General features: G+C 44.3%; 1 protein-coding gene across 1 annotated transcript in view; it reads right to left on the reverse strand.

Moving 5' to 3' along the window:
* Positions 1 to 312: 312 nt before the first annotated feature.
* Positions 313 to 16,346, reverse strand: part of PIGA (phosphatidylinositol glycan anchor biosynthesis class A) — a 161,396-nt gene continuing 145,362 nt past the window's right edge. Inside the window, exon 6 of the mRNA XM_069637172.1 lies at positions 313 to 1,750. Coding sequence (XP_069493273.1) covers positions 1,496 to 1,750 — 255 coding nt within the window. The 3' untranslated portion in view covers positions 313 to 1,495. The remainder of the gene's footprint in view (positions 1,751 to 16,346) is intronic.

A 16,346-nucleotide genomic window follows, 5' to 3' on the forward strand; every position in this document is an offset into this window, starting at 1 on the left:
CTTGGGCCAAACACTGTCTACCAATGTATCTTCTTACGTCATCATGTGCCAAGCATACTGTGCTTAGAACCCTTCAACGCCAATACTGATGTACATTTCAGCTGCCTTTGTGATTTCAACAAAGAACCAGTTACTTTCCATTGTCCAGAACAGGAGGGACCCTGACAGCGTGTGTCTTGGATTTTGATCTAGGTGCAATCCAAGTCAAACATATGGCAACAATATTGTTATTCAATTAAACGCATGGAAAAAGCCAAACTAGGTCAGATATTCCCACCAGTGTGAAAAAGCACCACAGCTTTGAGAATGGACGGGGCTCCAGGCAGCAGTGCCAAGATTTATTTAGGCAGACGAGCAATGGGTCTCCAGAGCGTCAAGAAGTGAGACTTCAACCAAGGACGGTTATTAAATGGAATTTGCTTTTGCATCACTCTACCATATACGAAACAAACCGTACTTGTAATGTGTATGTCTCCCATGCTTGGTAAGTATCGGGCAGTGTTCCCTTTGCGGTCACGGATGTGGAAAGAGGCAACACGTGATCAGTCCCCTGAGAAGATGGTGTCATTGTTATCAGAGTGAGAGTTTGTTAATGCAGTTCATTTCTAGAAATCTCATCCAATAATACGAATATAGGCTTTACTTTAAAAAGTGCCACAGAAATTAATTTAAGAAAAATACTCAACACGTTGAGACACAGACAGAAAGAACACACTTAAAGGGCATACTTCGTGGGTACAATAACACCCCCCCACAAGTCTAAAATCAATCACTCTAACCTGTAAACTGAAACTTGCCCTCCAACATGGCCCAGGCAGCCTCAAGAAGCAACCACAGTAACATCCTGAGTGGCCGGGGAAGTGCCTGCCACATACAATTGCATGGGCACACTACCACAATTTTTAAAAGCAAGGGATCTACTTAAAAACTGTTGTTTGCCTGACTTTGGCTACGTCCCAGCACTTCTTTACACCATGCCCTCCTTTCTGTCATAGACGGTTCATAAAACAATCATCCTTGGGCGATTATTAAAAATACCAGGGTGTCCAGACCCACACTAAAATCAGGGGTAGGCGTACCGATGGCTTAAGTAGAAAGTATGCATCAGAATGATTCTAACTACAGAACACAATACATTCAGTTTTGTGGAAGTGGGGATACAGAAATACAAACAAAATAAAATCCGAAACCCTTGGCAGCTAACCGGCCTCCTTATCTTGAACATTACTGAAAGCTGTCCCAAAAGGTTGCATAGGTTCCGGTTTCTTCCTTCACCCACCTTATAGTTCTGAACATGAGGTAGAATGCCAGAGTGCCCTACTCGCTAGGCGAGCCAATACCCTTTCGTAGTCATCTCTGGGGTCAGTGGCACTCCTTTCCAAACACCAAGGAAAGTGAACAAATGATCAAAAGTCACAATTTGTGGAGTGATGAATAGAAGTAGACTGCACAGTGCACACATGTCTCTGTTTTTTCAGAAAACGTTATTAAACAATCAGGCAGATGGTCCCTTTTTTCTTTCCTTTTGACTTGAATACTGGTGGGTCCAAGGTCCTTTGGGGCCCGTAGCATCGACAGCAATATCGATATTGGAATCTGGAGTCATCCATTTTAAGAATAGAAGGAAAACAAAGCTGAGCACGGTGAACAGAGCGAAAATGTAACCCGCAACCGAGCCACAATGGGAGATGAATCGGTCCAGTCTTTCATCCATAGGCAACACAGCCTCGCCCGAGACCCGATCATAGACCTAAGAAAGCAAACAAAGGCAATATCAAACTGCAAGAAAGAAAGACCACCAATACATGTCATTTTCAGGCAACACACATGGCACGGTGCAATAAAGTAGTAGGGATCGACAATCTTCAAAAGGAATTCATCAACGAATTGTAGGAAGCAAGCACCATTTAAATAGGAATTAAAGCATGCAGCACGAAGCACCTAAACAAACAAAAAAAAAGCACATTAAAACATTTAGCATACATCTGGGCTGGGCTTTTCAGAATAGATATGTTTACATTTTTTGTATTTTTTTTTTTTTTTTTTTTTTTTTTTTTAAATGGAGCTTCTACCATTTGGCCAACTGTTGCTCATGCTCCATTGGGGAGTGTTCAAGTTGTTTCCCTGTTAACAAGATTTAGTATAAAAGATCGTAATTTACCTAAATAATGTCTAGTACTACATAGATTCCGTTTTTTCAACAAAACTAGATTGACAAAGTATTTCTGAAATAAAATATCTTCTTAATGCCTTTTACCATTGACCTCATTATGAGTGGTGAAAAAAGCACAAACATTGGGTATTGTAAATATAATTTGTTTTTAAAATAACATGTAATTAGGACTTGGTGTCAGATGATACAATTGCTGCATGGGGTACTTGGTAAGAAGCATTGGAGGGAGTAATACAATCATTTACCTCATGCCCCCTATGTGAATTTGTGTTATAATAAATTTGTTGAAGAGGATATCGACATTTGTTGGGTCGTTATTAACACTGTATACCCTTTGGATTGGCACAGTAATTGAGGAAAGATATCCTGTGCCGTAGGATTTCTTTTTTTTATAGTCTCATTTTTCCTACGGCACAGGATAGATTTCCCCATTTACTGTGCCAATGCAAAGTGTTAATAACGACCCAACAAACGTCGGCATCCTCTTCAACAAATTAATTACAATGAAAATTATAACGTTGAATATCATAAACAATGACATTTTTAATAACTAATATTGAATATTAACAATAAATGATTATTTATAATGGATATATATTTCAACTTGAAACAATTAATTTTGCTAAATGCTATATCTTTTTTGACCAGTAGGTGTCACTTTGTCGACGGCTTTTTCTCATTTCCATGAGCCGGATACGGAGATGCCATTTTGGACGTCTTCTTTGGACACGTTCAGAGTGCTTTCCTGGTGTTCCTGTTTTTGTGGATTTTTCTTTTTTTCCCCCTGTTTTTTTTTTAGAGGGTCTTTAATAAAAGAACATGTCAGGATTCTGGATCGCACTGGATTTGTGTGTTTGGCGTGCTTCTTTGGTGTTCCTGATATTGTGGCTTTCCCCTTTTTACCCGAATTTTGCATTTGGAGTGCCTCTTTTGTGTTCCTGGCCTTGTGGATTTCTCTTGGTGTTGCTGGCCTTGTAGATTTCCCTTTTTTTGTAGGGTTTTAATTTATTTTTTTGGTTTTTGGATTGTGACTATTTCAAATTTTTACCAACCGGATAATCCTGGATATGGTTTTTACTGCTGGATTTAATGGGTACCGCAATCTATCTTGAATTGCATCGGATTTGTGTTTCTCAGTGGTTTCATGGATACAAAGGACTTCTGGATTTCAACTTTGGTTCAATTTTCAGTATTTCAAATTAAAAGCAATACTCTACAAATATGCAACGTCCTCTACTTTTTCAAAATTTTGAATATACTTCTTTAGTCGCATTTGTGAGTCTCTATATTTTTTTCTTTGAATTTCAGTCTTTTCTCTTGCTATGCACTGTGCTAGCTGCATCTCCTGAAGGATTGTTCTTTTTTTAAATGTAATTAAAAAAAAACACAATGACCGATTATTCTCTTGAAGGTGTGTCTAATCCCATTGTGCCACCCCTCTAAGCGGTTATTTGTTTAGGGGGTTTCATTCTTACTTGCTTCGTAACAATTCCATATATTTTTTGGGCAACTGAGGTCTCCTCCTGTTACCACTTCTGGGCAGTTGCCCTATCCAGGTAAATCGAAATAATCCAATAATGGCTAAAAACAAAATTTTGTTTATTTAAAAAAAAGTCTATTAATTTCTCATAATATTTTTCAACATGATTTTCTGGCACAAATGCCAAAGCAAACAATTATATTGAAATTCTTGGTTGCATTCCACTATTTTGGAGTAAAATGAAGAAAGAAAACGTGATTTTTTGCTTCTGGAAATGTTTCCGTTATGGCTTTTATTTGTTGAATTTCATAGTCTAAAATGACAATGTTTGGATTCTTTGGTGAAATTCTAGCTTTTACAAATCTATAGAATTCTTTGTAACTTTTGTATGTTTTAATGGCATCAGGGCATTGACTTGTCCATGTACAGTATAAAATTGGGAAAAAGCTTTTGGACATACTTTAAACTTACTACCTGCCATCGTGTTGCATATTTTAGGTAATCATGTTTTTTTTCTTTTGCTGAATATCAATAGCCTGACCTCCGATTGTCATACATCAAAAAGCACTCCTTTTTTCAGTTAGCGTGAATTCTTCTGGTATTTATACCTCTGCCTTGATTTGTGGGAGAGGGGGAAACATTTTCCTTTTTTTGCCTCCGTTTGCACAGTTGCCACTGTAATAATTTAATGTTTGGCATTTGGCCTGCTACATGGAATGGTATATCATTACATACTGCCCTGATTACAGAACCACTCGGTTCATCTATTGCGTTATCCATGCACGCTTTCATATCGGCAACCTTAATTTCCAATATTGTACCATCAGGCATGTGATTGTGAACTCCTTCACTAATCAACTTTTCGCCCTTAGTAACAGCTCCCCCTCGAAAATTGTGTGTGTAGTAACAGGAACATTTCCAATAGAACCTATCGTCCCTTCCTTTCTCCTTATTCAGTAGAAATCCTTTTATAATGAACTGTTTAGCCTCTTTTGGGATGTCACAAACTCCAGGCCTCCGTCCGACATAATCTAATCTACATAAAAAGAAAAAAATCTCGTTTTATTACAAAATTAATTCACATGACATGCATTACTTACCGTAATAGCATTTCTGATTATTGTATCTGCTTAGATTCACATGCTGTGCATATAGTCTGACATCTAGTGGTAATCGCAGAGTACTGCATCTTGTCTTTCGAGGATCGAAAGGGGAAGTCGATAAGGGGCGTGCCTGTAACACCATCCCCAACGTGACGTGTAATGTACCCAAAATCCCTCACGCATCGAGGTCCCTCCGATTGTATTTTTTATGCCATGAGGGAGCCTTATGAGTATCGTGAGTGGGTACACAGAGAGAGAGAAGTAGTAAGATGTCTATGTTCCTTCCATCTGAGCGGGGAGGAAGGGTGGGCGCATGTCAATCTAAGCAGATACAATCATCAGAAATGCTATTACGGTAAGTAATGCATGTCTTCTGATGCTTGTGAATCTCCTTAGAATCACATGCTGTGCATAGACTAGCGAGCAGTACCCGCGGTTGGTGGTGGGAAGTGAGAAGGAATAGTAGTGAAGAGGTGTCTTAGTACCACTTGTCCCACCTGAGAATCAGACCTAGAATGACCATCTAGGCAGTAGTGTTTTGTAAAAGTGTGTACAGAACTCCAGGTTGCTGCTTTGCAAATGGACTCGAGGGGGACATTTGCAATGAATGCTATGGAAGCCCCAGTGCCCGGAGTAGAGTGTGATCTAGGCTTGAAGGGCAGATCTCTCTTGGCAAGAATGTAACAGAGTGTGATGCAATTGACAATCCACTTAGAGATGGCTGATTTAGAGACAGGGTCCCCTTCTCCAACAGCCGCCACAGACGAAAAACTGGTTGGTTTTTCTTAGTGGCCTGGTCTTTTCCAGATAATATAGGACTGCCCTGCGCACATTCAGTGTGTTTAGGCTTCTTTCTGCCACGTTAGTGGGGTTCTGGAAGAATGTGGGTAGTTCTATTGATTGGTTCACATTGAACTTGGAAATGAATTTAGGCGCAAACTGTGGTTGAGTGCGCAAAATTACCTCGTCTTTGTGGATAGTGACAAATGGGTCTAGAACTGAAAGGACCTGTAGTTCACCAACTCTTCTTATTGAAGTGACTGCCACCAGGAAGGCGGTCTTGTAAGTGAGTGCTTTAAGGCTAGCCTAATGCATCAGTTCAAAGGGAGATCCCATAAGTTTAGTTAGTACCACATTTCGGTCCCATCAAGGAGCTGGGTTTGAAAGAGGGGGATGAAATCTTTTAACCCCTTCCATGAAAGCCTTGATTACCAGGATCTTTCACCACAAGACCTTTCTCTGGGACGTTGCATATGCTGAAAGTGCAGCTAAGTGGACCTTGAGGGAATTAAAAACCAGACCTGTGTCCAGTAGATGAGTCAGGTATAATACAATATGTGTTGGCGAGCAGCCTATAAGATTGATGCTCTTGGAATTACATCAGATGACGAAGCGTTTCCATTTATTGGAGTAGTGTCATGATGCCTACCCCCCGGGGCACCAGACCAGGTCCAGCAACCCCGGAAGCAGGCATCAAGTTATTTTGAGCAAGCCCAAAAACCCCTGCTAGGGGCTGTTTGGGTGCGGTCCTGGCGCATATGGCGCCAGGCTCATATGGAGAGTCAGTCCTGGCGCCATAGGCGCCAGGCTCAGAGTAGAACTTACCTGATGCAGACCATGCTGCAAGCTTACCTGATGCAGACCATGCTGCAGAGCTCCAAGCCAAATGATGCTTGGATGGGACTATTTTACCTTGGGACTATTGTTTATTCGGGTGGGGCTGGGGAGGAATACTTACCTGAGACTACTTTGGAGGCTATTTAAACCACGCCCGAAGAGCAGCACACGCTTCACGTTATTCTGCATCCAGCAGCGTAACGCTCACTGTGTCTGCAAGCCTGCATCCAGTCTTCTGCCACGCCCGCCTCGAGTCTGCAGCTCCTAGAAAAAGGGAGGAACAGAAGGAGAAGAAGTTAGAATAAGAGCAAAACCTTCGATCCTTACCGAATTCCGGATCCACCACACCTTCGAGCTGGAAGAAAAGCATTTTACGTGTGCCGCCTCGCCTGCTGCAGCGCCGCGCTGAACTCACCGGCCTTCGCAGCATCCTCACGATCCACCGCATCCTTCTGCACGTTCCCGCCGCTCTCTGGCACCTAAGGGGAACACAAGAACAGCAAAGGTGAGCCAAGGGAAGAAACATAGGCAATAGTAACTACCCCCCATAGACTTACCCGATTACCGCCGGGGGTACTATTCCTCTTCACGGGTCGGCGCAGTCTCCATTGCATCCTCGCCGCACCCCGGCCCCTAAGGGGAACAAAAGGACAACAAGGTGAGACGAAGGGACAAACAAGCGGAACTCTTCTCACCACAATAGACTTACCTAATTTTACCGCCGGAGGCATTATTCCCCAAACTTCATATTTTCTCTCCACACCTGAATAAAGGAGCAAGCAACAGGTTACATTTTGGCCATATTTTATTGAACTGTGCAGGATAAGCTAAATCCTTACCTGAACTTAGTCAGCTACCACGAGGAACTCTTCGCTGGGGGCAAGCTGCAAACTGCAAGGAATCAGACAAGAGTGAAAGTCGGACATGTGAACTTTTATGAACTACATACTTTTCGGAGTCAATATTGTTCTGGAACTCACCAATTCCTTCGAGCCAGTGAAGCAACTGGTTATCAACGCGCCCCTGCGCTCAATGCAGGATGGAGAGCTCATCTTTTCAAACCATCAGGTGAGACTATAAGAGGGGACATCAAAGGTGATCTGTGGGGAGAACAGCGGGTGGGGGGATTTACGCTCAACCCCACGGGTGGTTAATTCCCTTTCTCCATTTACAGAAGAATATTCCTACGGGCCAAGCAAACGAAGCTAGGTGGGCCAGTCCAGTCCGTCATCTCGGCCCTAAACGTCACACTGATGGAGACCGCAGCTGTCCAGTTCAGATCGACGCCTCTGTGGGAGCCAGGTGAGCGTAACAAGTAGCAATATCTGGTGTTAGGCTTTCTTGCTTCTTTAAGTACGTCCATACATCTCAGAGGATGTTGAAGGTGCCCGAACTCTATGACTTCAGGAGCCAGGCAGCTAAATTAAGAGTTTGCAGGCATGGATGGAGTGTTTCCCCCCTGTCCTGCGATAGCATGTTGTATGGGCAAGGTAGTTTCATCAGAGGGGAGATACCTGGAGGCGTAATCTGGGAATTGCGAGTTCTCCAAATTTACAAACAAGTCGATCTCTGGGAAGCCCCATTCTGCGAAAGAACATTGTACACTATGTCTTCGTGTAGTCGCCATTCGTACTCTGTGGGTAGCGGTAAGTCTCTGCTGAGTATGTGTGGCAGATGAGTTCCCCTTGAACATGTTGCGACCGGAGGAACATCTTGTGTTTGAGAGTCCACTTCCATATGTTCTGGGACAGATTGGATAACCGCGGACAGTGTGTGCCCCCTCGTTTGTTCAGGTAATACATGGCGGTGGTACTGTCTGTGAGGACTAGTACTGTCTTCCCCCGTTTGTGTCTGAAAGGCCTTTAGGGTTAACAGTTACAACAGGTTTATGTGGTTGGACGCTACTGCTGGGCACCAACTGCTGTATGCCGTCTGCTGAAGGAGGTGAGCCCCCCACCCCGTGAGAGATGCGTCCGTTGTGAGAGTGGTTTATACTGCGGGGGTGGTGAAGGTCTTCCCTTTCAAGAGGTTTTCCCTCAACCACCTCTGCAGAGACACAACAAGGGCTGCCGAGACAACCACTAGATCGTCCCATTGTCCGCTGGCCTGACACCATTGGCTGTTGAGCCACTCTTGCATGGGGCTCATGCACAAACGTGCATGTGGGACTAAATAAATGCAGGAGGCCATCATTCCTAACAGACGCATGGCTTGGCGTGCGGTCACCTCTCGACTGGTTACATATTGAGGTATCTGAAACAGCATGTTCTGATCACTCTCCTTGGAGGGCAAGACGATGCAGTCTTCTGTCGAATCATAGCCCCCAAAAATTGTTTGACTTGGCTGGGGTCTAGGCTGGACATGTTCTCGTGTATTGAGAATCCCAGACTGAAGAGTAGAACTATCAGTCATCGAGGAATGGATAAACTGGGATGGATTGCCTGCACAGGTGAACCACCGCTACTGCCAGCACCTTTGTAAATACCTTTTGGGCTGAGGCAATGCCGAAGGGAAGGACCTTGAACTGGTAGCACTTGTCCTATATCATGCACCTTGGGTATTTTCTGTGCGCTGGCAACATTGAAATATGAAATCCCCCTGTCTCAGTAGAGGGATTACCTCTTGCAATCTTATCATTCGAAACTTTTGTGGTTTGACAAATTTGTTCGCTGCGTGCAAGTCTAGCACGGGGTGCATGGTGAGATCCTTTTCGGGTACAAGGAAGTACACTGAATAAATACCCTCGTTTACTTGTAGAATGGGGACGACTTCGATTACGCCCTTTTCCTGCAGGATATCGACCTCTTGCAGTAGGATCTTCAGATGTTCCGGTGACAAACGCCTGGACTTTGGTGGTCGGTATCGAGGTGGTCGCCTGAACTCGATACAGTAACCGTGGGTGACTGTCTTGAGCACCCACTGGTCTGTGGTAATTCCCTCCCATGTTTTATCTGTCCCCCGGCCGGGGAGGCATGGGAGGGGACCCGGATCAGCAAGTCATTTCTGATTGGAGGCCGGGGAGCCTCTAGGGGTGGTGCTTCTATCCCTTCCTTTGCCACGGCGTTGTCCTCTAGACAGATATTGGTTTGAGGCAGCCGACCCCTGTCCTGAGGACAATGTGTTTCCCATTCTGTATTGTGTGGGGAACGTGGGAAAGATTGTCCGTGAAAGGGGCGGTGAGAGCTTCCACCTCGCTGCTGAAAGGGTCTTTGAGTTATCTGGTTCAACGACTTCAAAGTCTCATGTCCTTTTTCGCAGTTTCTAGCACCTCATATAACGCTTTGCCAAACAGGTTAGATTCCTCTACCGGTTTGTTAATGAGGCACGCTTGTGTTTCTGGTTTGAATCCCGAATTTTTCAACCATGCGTGCCTCTTTAATAGGGTACCCTGGGCCAGTGTTCTCCCTGCGGTCTCTGCAGCATCTAGGGTGTTTTAAAGATTATGATTCACCTGCCTCCCTTCCCTTCCGACACAATCGACCAGCAGGCGTGACCGTGTTGGATCACCTCTTGCAGGCCTTCCTGGAGCAGGTTCCACTGAACATCGCTGTAGCTGGCCAACAACGTGGTATTGTTGGCAATTCTGGTGGAATAGGATGCCGCAGTGGTGACACGCTTCCCCAGGGCATACAACTTCTTGCAGTCCTTGTCCGGTGGTGCTTCGCCTGTGGACAAGGGTACTCCTTCTCTTTTCCTACTTGTAGTCACCACTATGGAATCTGGGGTGGCATTTCCTTGACTGTAGAGTTGGTCAGAGGGCGAGGGGCGAAAAAGTTTCTCGACCCGTGGGTTCACAGCCCTAGTTTGCGATGGTGTCAGTAAAGAAGGGGCGATGCACCGTTTAATAGAGTAATAGCCTGGCTTGCAGGTGGTTTCTCCTTCAGAATATCTTCCACGAAATCTGTGTCTTGCACTGTTTCTTGCGTGGCAATCTGAAAATGTTCTGCTGCTTTCTTCAGAATGGCATTGAATGCCATCTGGTCATCTATGGGAGATGCCTGTCTTATAGGAGGAGATGCGGTAGGAATCATACACAATGTCTCTGGATCCGGGATATTGGTCGGTGAAAACCATGGTGCATTATCCAATGGCTGGCCATCCCCCCCAAATCTGGGGCTTGGTCAATGGGGTCCTCTTCCTGTACATAGTGGTCCTGAGGAACCTCCTCTGGTTCTGTCAGGTCAAACACCTTCCTCATGAAGAGGGTAGGAGGTCCTTTGGAATTTAGATACAGTAGGATAGAGATCTTCCTCACTAGGCCTTTTAGGTGTGGTAAACCTTTTCTGAAAAGTCCACAAACTTTGAAAGTTTATTCATGCACCCCTCAAACTTGTCTCTGGTCCATAAAGATGAACCAGAGGGGTCTGGAAGGGAGGGAGGGGTGAGGGGCTCTTCGTGAGGATCTGTGCTTTTAGGCCGTCGAGATTTATCTGAAAGAGTCTTAGCCAGTGGCTGGGGACCTTCAGAATACTCTTCTGTTAGGAGGTGTTTAGACTTACCATCATTGTCATCTGCTGCTATGTAACCTAGTTACCAAGGAACCATTGCTGTTATTATTAAGCAAGAGTTCCACATTCTAGCGGCAGAGAGGAGGAGAGACGGATATCCTGGTTCTCAGCTGGGGGCCTTTCTCTTGGACGTACTACTAATAAATCCTCTCTGAAGACAAAGACTACTGTGAAGTGTGGTCATTTACTTATTAACATTGGCAACGAGGATTGGGCCAAGGAGAAAAGGCCCCCAGCAGCGGCAATAATTGATTGTAGGTTGGATGCACTTGGACGGAGTGTCATATTGGATGTGGAATTGCAGGCGAGAAACGGCCGGTGTCTCGGAGCGGAGTGAGCCACTGGGGTGCATCCTGGAGCGGAGCACGAATTCTGAGGAGGTGGTCGGTGTCTCGGAGCGGAGTAAACAACTAAGGTGCATCTTGGAGCAGAGCACGAATTCCGAGGAGGTTGAATTGTGGATTGTGATATGTAACTACGAGAGACAGTGCTGACAGGAGCAGCAGAGGTCCCACCTGAGGTCAGTCACTTATGTTCTGTTGCCATTGCCTTGATTACTCACGGCCCCGCCGTTGCACACAACCGCCGCGGCTTGCCGTTGTTTATCTTTGAATGGAACCCGGCTGTCGGGTGAATGAATGGGCGACTACGAGCACGAGGAACTCCCGCATTGGATCCCTTAATGTTGCAGCCTGGCGTCACGTCAGCACGCAATTAGACTAAAGGACCTGGAAACGTGGCGGCCATCTTTACGTCGTGTCAGTAATACGTTCGGATAAACGAGAGGGCCCGATTACGTTGACACACAGCAACTGGTTGTGAAGTCGGACGCCGGACCTGGAATGGTGTATTAAACTGGAATCTTCCTGGTGGGTGCACACCTCACCTTGTAATTTTGGTACAGTTCGGTGACGTTTTGTAGTGTTTGTTATCTGGGGTGACATTTGTTAATTCACAGCATGGCAAACGTACCAGCCCCAGTATTCTTCCTACCTACGCCAGGTGAACCCAGAGTGCGTTGGTTTGACTGGAAAGAGGGATTTCACAAATATGCACTGGCAGCATTTGGACCCAACTTTTCTAATGAGCGCAAAGAGGCACTTCTTTTTCACTGCTTGGGCACCGCAGGGCAGGAAGTGGTCAAAAAACTACCAGAACCTCCAGACATCCCTGATGGGGGGCCATATGAGAAGACTCTAGCGAAATTAGACAAACATTACTGTGTTGAAGAGAATATAATTCTTGAGAGGTACAAATTTGCTACGAGCGCTCAGAAAACTGGAGAGAGTATTGAGGAATTCTTAACTGCTCTTAGAGGCTTAGCCATCAAATGTAGATTTGACCATTGTCGAGATGAGCATGTCAGGGATCAACTGATGATTAAGTGCTCTAATGATAACATCAGGAAGGAGTTATGGAAGGAAAGAAATCCTTCTCTTGATAGGGCAATTGAGATAGCGAAAATGATAGAACACACAGACAAATGTATAAAAGTGCTCCAACTGGATAATACATCTCAGGATAAGTCCAAAACAGATGACTATGAAGCTGCCATACACAAGGTGTCGAGAGTGATGCAGAGAAGTGTGGCAGGAACTTTGCGTTGCCCTTGGCAAATGGGTAGGAGACCTGAGGGTCGTCAAGGTCCCTCCACCAAAGTATGGGGACAACAAGGGTCATCTACCAGAGGACCGCCCAGTCAGAATAATACATTTAGGGGTGGCAGAGACTCTGGTTACCCGAGAATTGCTTCAACTAGGAAGTGTTTCAGATGTGGGAGTATGTCTCACATAGCATCTGACAAAGAATGTTATGCAACATACATTGTATGTAATGAATGTGGGGTCAGGGGACACATGGCTAGATGCTGTAGGAATTTCTATACCACCTCAGGCCAAATACATGAAGTCAATGCGGATCAGGAATATATCTCAATTGACGATGCTGGTAGTGAAGTTATTTTCTCTGTCAATGCCATTGATGGTAAGGTCAAGAAAAAGAAACCATATGCAACTGTGCTAGTTGGGGGTGTGCCAGTATCAATGCTCATGGACAGTGGAGCAGATTATACTTTGATAAGCGTGCATGTATGGAGGGAGAAATTTGGATGTTGTACATTGTGGGAGAATGTGGTGAGAGCAAATGCTTATGGAGATGTGCCTATAGAAATTTTAGGGTGCTTTGAAGCTGAGCTCCAATTTAAAGACAAGAAGGCGATAGGGACTGTCCATGTGGCCAACAGAGGAGGAGAGCTGTTGTCCTGGAGCGATCAGGCAGAGCTCAAGATAAGACTTGAAGCAAGTCGCCCAGAACAGGTGTTGACTGTTGAAGGTGAAAAATGTGTCTCGAGTACCGTCATGGAGGGGGCCAGAGCGCAAACTAGTGTCACCAAGTTAGGGTGCTTGAAAGGATTTGTGCATAAAATTCGTTTGAAGAGAGATGCCATTCCCAAAGTTGCCAAATTACGTACCATTCCTTTGGCTTTTAGAAAAGATGTAGAAAGTGAATTGAAGAAAATGGAAGGTGAAGGAGTGATAGAGAAAATTGATTCCTCAGAGTGGGTTAGTCCCATTGTAATAGTGAGAAAGGCAATGGATCGCTGCGGATATGCATTGACCTTAGGCACCTGAATAAAAATGTGGTGGCTGATAAATTCCCTTTACCCAGAATTGATGATCTATTGACAGGTGTGTCTGGTTCCAAAGTGTTTTCTCTTATTGACCTAAAATCGGCATATCATCAAGTGGAACTACACCCTGACTCTAGAGATCTAACAGCTTTCATTACCCCTATTGGTCTCTTCAGATGTATACGCATGCCATTTGGATTGATTTCAGCAGGGAGTGTGTTTCAGAACGTGATGTACAGACTGTTGGGAGGTGAGAGAGGTGTCATGTACTACCAGGATAATGTGCTAGTGTGTGGGAAAGATGAAGTAGAACATGATAAAAGGTTAGAGTGTTGAACATATTCAAAGAGGCTGGTCTTACAGTATCTTTAGATATATATTTAAAACTGACAAAGTTGAATATCTGGGTCATGAAATCACGGGAGAAGGTATCAAACCCAAAGAAAAGGCCATAGAAGCCATTTGTAAGATGGAAGCACCAAAATCCAAAGCAGATGTACTGTCTTTTCTTGGTCTTGTTGAATTTTATGGCAAGTTCGTTAGAGGTTTGTCAAATTTGTCAAGGAATATGAGGATGTTGACTCGGAAAGGTGTTACTTTTAAGTGGGATGAGTCATGTGAGGAAGAGTTTTGTAAGATTAAAGATGCCATTGCCAATGCACCCATTTTGAAAACTTTTGAGGAAGGTAGACATTCATTACTATTTGTGGATGCCAGTGACTATGGTATTGGGGCAGTTTTAATGCAGGAAGATCAGGAAGGCTTACACACCATTGCATTTGCCTCTAGATCTCTCAAAGGACCTGAGAACAGATATTCAGTCGTAGAAAAGGAAGCATTGGCTTGTGTCTAGGGAGTGGAAAAATTCAAAAGATATCTGTGGGGTAGAGAATTCACAGTGTGCACCGACCATAAGCCCCTAATAGGAATATTTACCAAGGGTGGTCTGGAAGGTGTTTCCAGACGCATCATGAAGTGGGTGACTTCCTTACAAGGACTGCAATACGACATGCTTCACATTAGTGGTGAAACCAATGTAGTTGCTGATGCCCTATCCAGATCAGTTTTGAGAGAAATTGTGTCTGAGGAATGTCCTCCGACTCGTGAGAAGGGTGTTGAAATATTTCAAGTTCATGAGTCAGTAAAGAGAGAGGAGTGGGACAATGCATGTTCCGAGGAAGAATTGTACCAGAGAGTGTTGACATTAGTGACGCAGAACAGAATAAGAAATTATCTTGGTGATTTAGGTGGGTTTGCCAAAGTCAAAGAAGAACTCTGGATTGATAAAGGATATTTACATAGGGGACATCAGATGGTTGTACCTATCAAAATGAGAAAGTTAATAATTCATCTAGCTCATGTTGGGCATTTGGGACTGCCCAGAACCAAAGGCTTAGTTAGAGCAGAATTTTGGTGGCCCAGTCTAGACAAAGACACAGAAGAAGTGGTCAACAATTGTAGTGATTGTATTGAAGGAAATAAAGGTCTCAGGATTCAGAAAGTACCCATGACCGTTAGGAAACCGTCCACGGTTCCCTGGGATGAGGTTGCCTTGGATTTATTAGGTCCTTTCAATATCAGAGGTGGGAGAGATACCCATGTGTTGGTTGTCATAGACTTATTATCCAAGTGACCTGAAATATTTACACTAAGATATATCCAGTAGTAGCATCATTAAATGTTTGGAGCAATTGTTTTGGAGAGAAGGATTTCCCAGGAAGTGTTTATCAGATAATGGCACCCAATTGGTTTCCAGGGAATTTAGAGAGTTTTTGAGTAACCATAGCATAGAACAAGTAACCACCTCATTATATCATCCCCAGACCAATGGGTGCGTAGAACGCTTCAACCGCACACTCATGGATGCCATTAGAATTGCGGTAGCCACAGGAGGTGATTGGGTCAGGACCATAATGGAGAGAACATTCCAGTATAGACTAGCTCCACACAGTGTTACGGGTGTGTCTCCTTTTGAACTACTAAGAGGGAGGAAGCCTAACTCGCACATGTGTCCAGGCTGGATGGGAAAGTCAAAATTCATAGGAGTAGATTTGGAGGCAGTGAGGGAGAAGATATTCGAATTAGGTGTAAAATCCAAGGAGCAATATGACAGGAAAAATGCTTGTAGAGAGTTCAGTCTTGAGGAAGGTGACTGGATTAAGATCAAACTGCCTACCAAGGTGCGCAAAGGTGCATCCATATTTTCCCAGCCCAAACAGGTTGTTAAGGATTTGGGACCATCGGTTCTTGTTAAAGGAGGTGGTGTCTGGAACAAGGAGAGGATAGCAATTTGCAAAAAGGTTAACAATACTTAGTAACTTTACATTACCGCATTTAACCTATTCTCTCTCATAGCTTTGTACCAGTTACTATGTAAATAAGAAACCTTAAGTTCTTCAATGCAAATGCTCGTTTACATGAAGACAGCACTCATATTTTGGTAAAAGGAAGGGAGGTGTTAGGAGGTGTTTAGACTTACCATCATTGTCATCTGCTGCTATGTAACCTAGTTACCAAGGAACCATTGCTGTTATTATCAAGCAAGAGTTCCACATTCTAGCGGCAGAGAGAGAGGATTGAGAGAGGTGGAGAGACGGATATCCTGGCTCTCAGCTGGGGGCCTTTCTCTTGGACGTACTACTAATAAATCCTCTCTGAAGACAAAGACTACTGTGAAGTGTGGTCATTTACTTATTAACATCTTCCTTCCTTTCTCAGTGTGTGGGCGTGTCCTTTGGCCTGTCCTTAGGCCTATTAGCAGCCGAAATGAAACGATGTTCGCGAGACTCTCGCCGATTGCACAGCTTATCTGGGAGGGATTTCGACTGTTCTAGCA

This window comes from Ambystoma mexicanum, chromosome 7p (assembly GCF_040938575.1).
Source record: "Ambystoma mexicanum isolate Mex_15411 chromosome 7p, UKY_AmexF1_1, whole genome shotgun sequence".
NCBI classification, from domain to species: Eukaryota; Metazoa; Chordata; class Amphibia; order Caudata; family Ambystomatidae; genus Ambystoma; species Ambystoma mexicanum.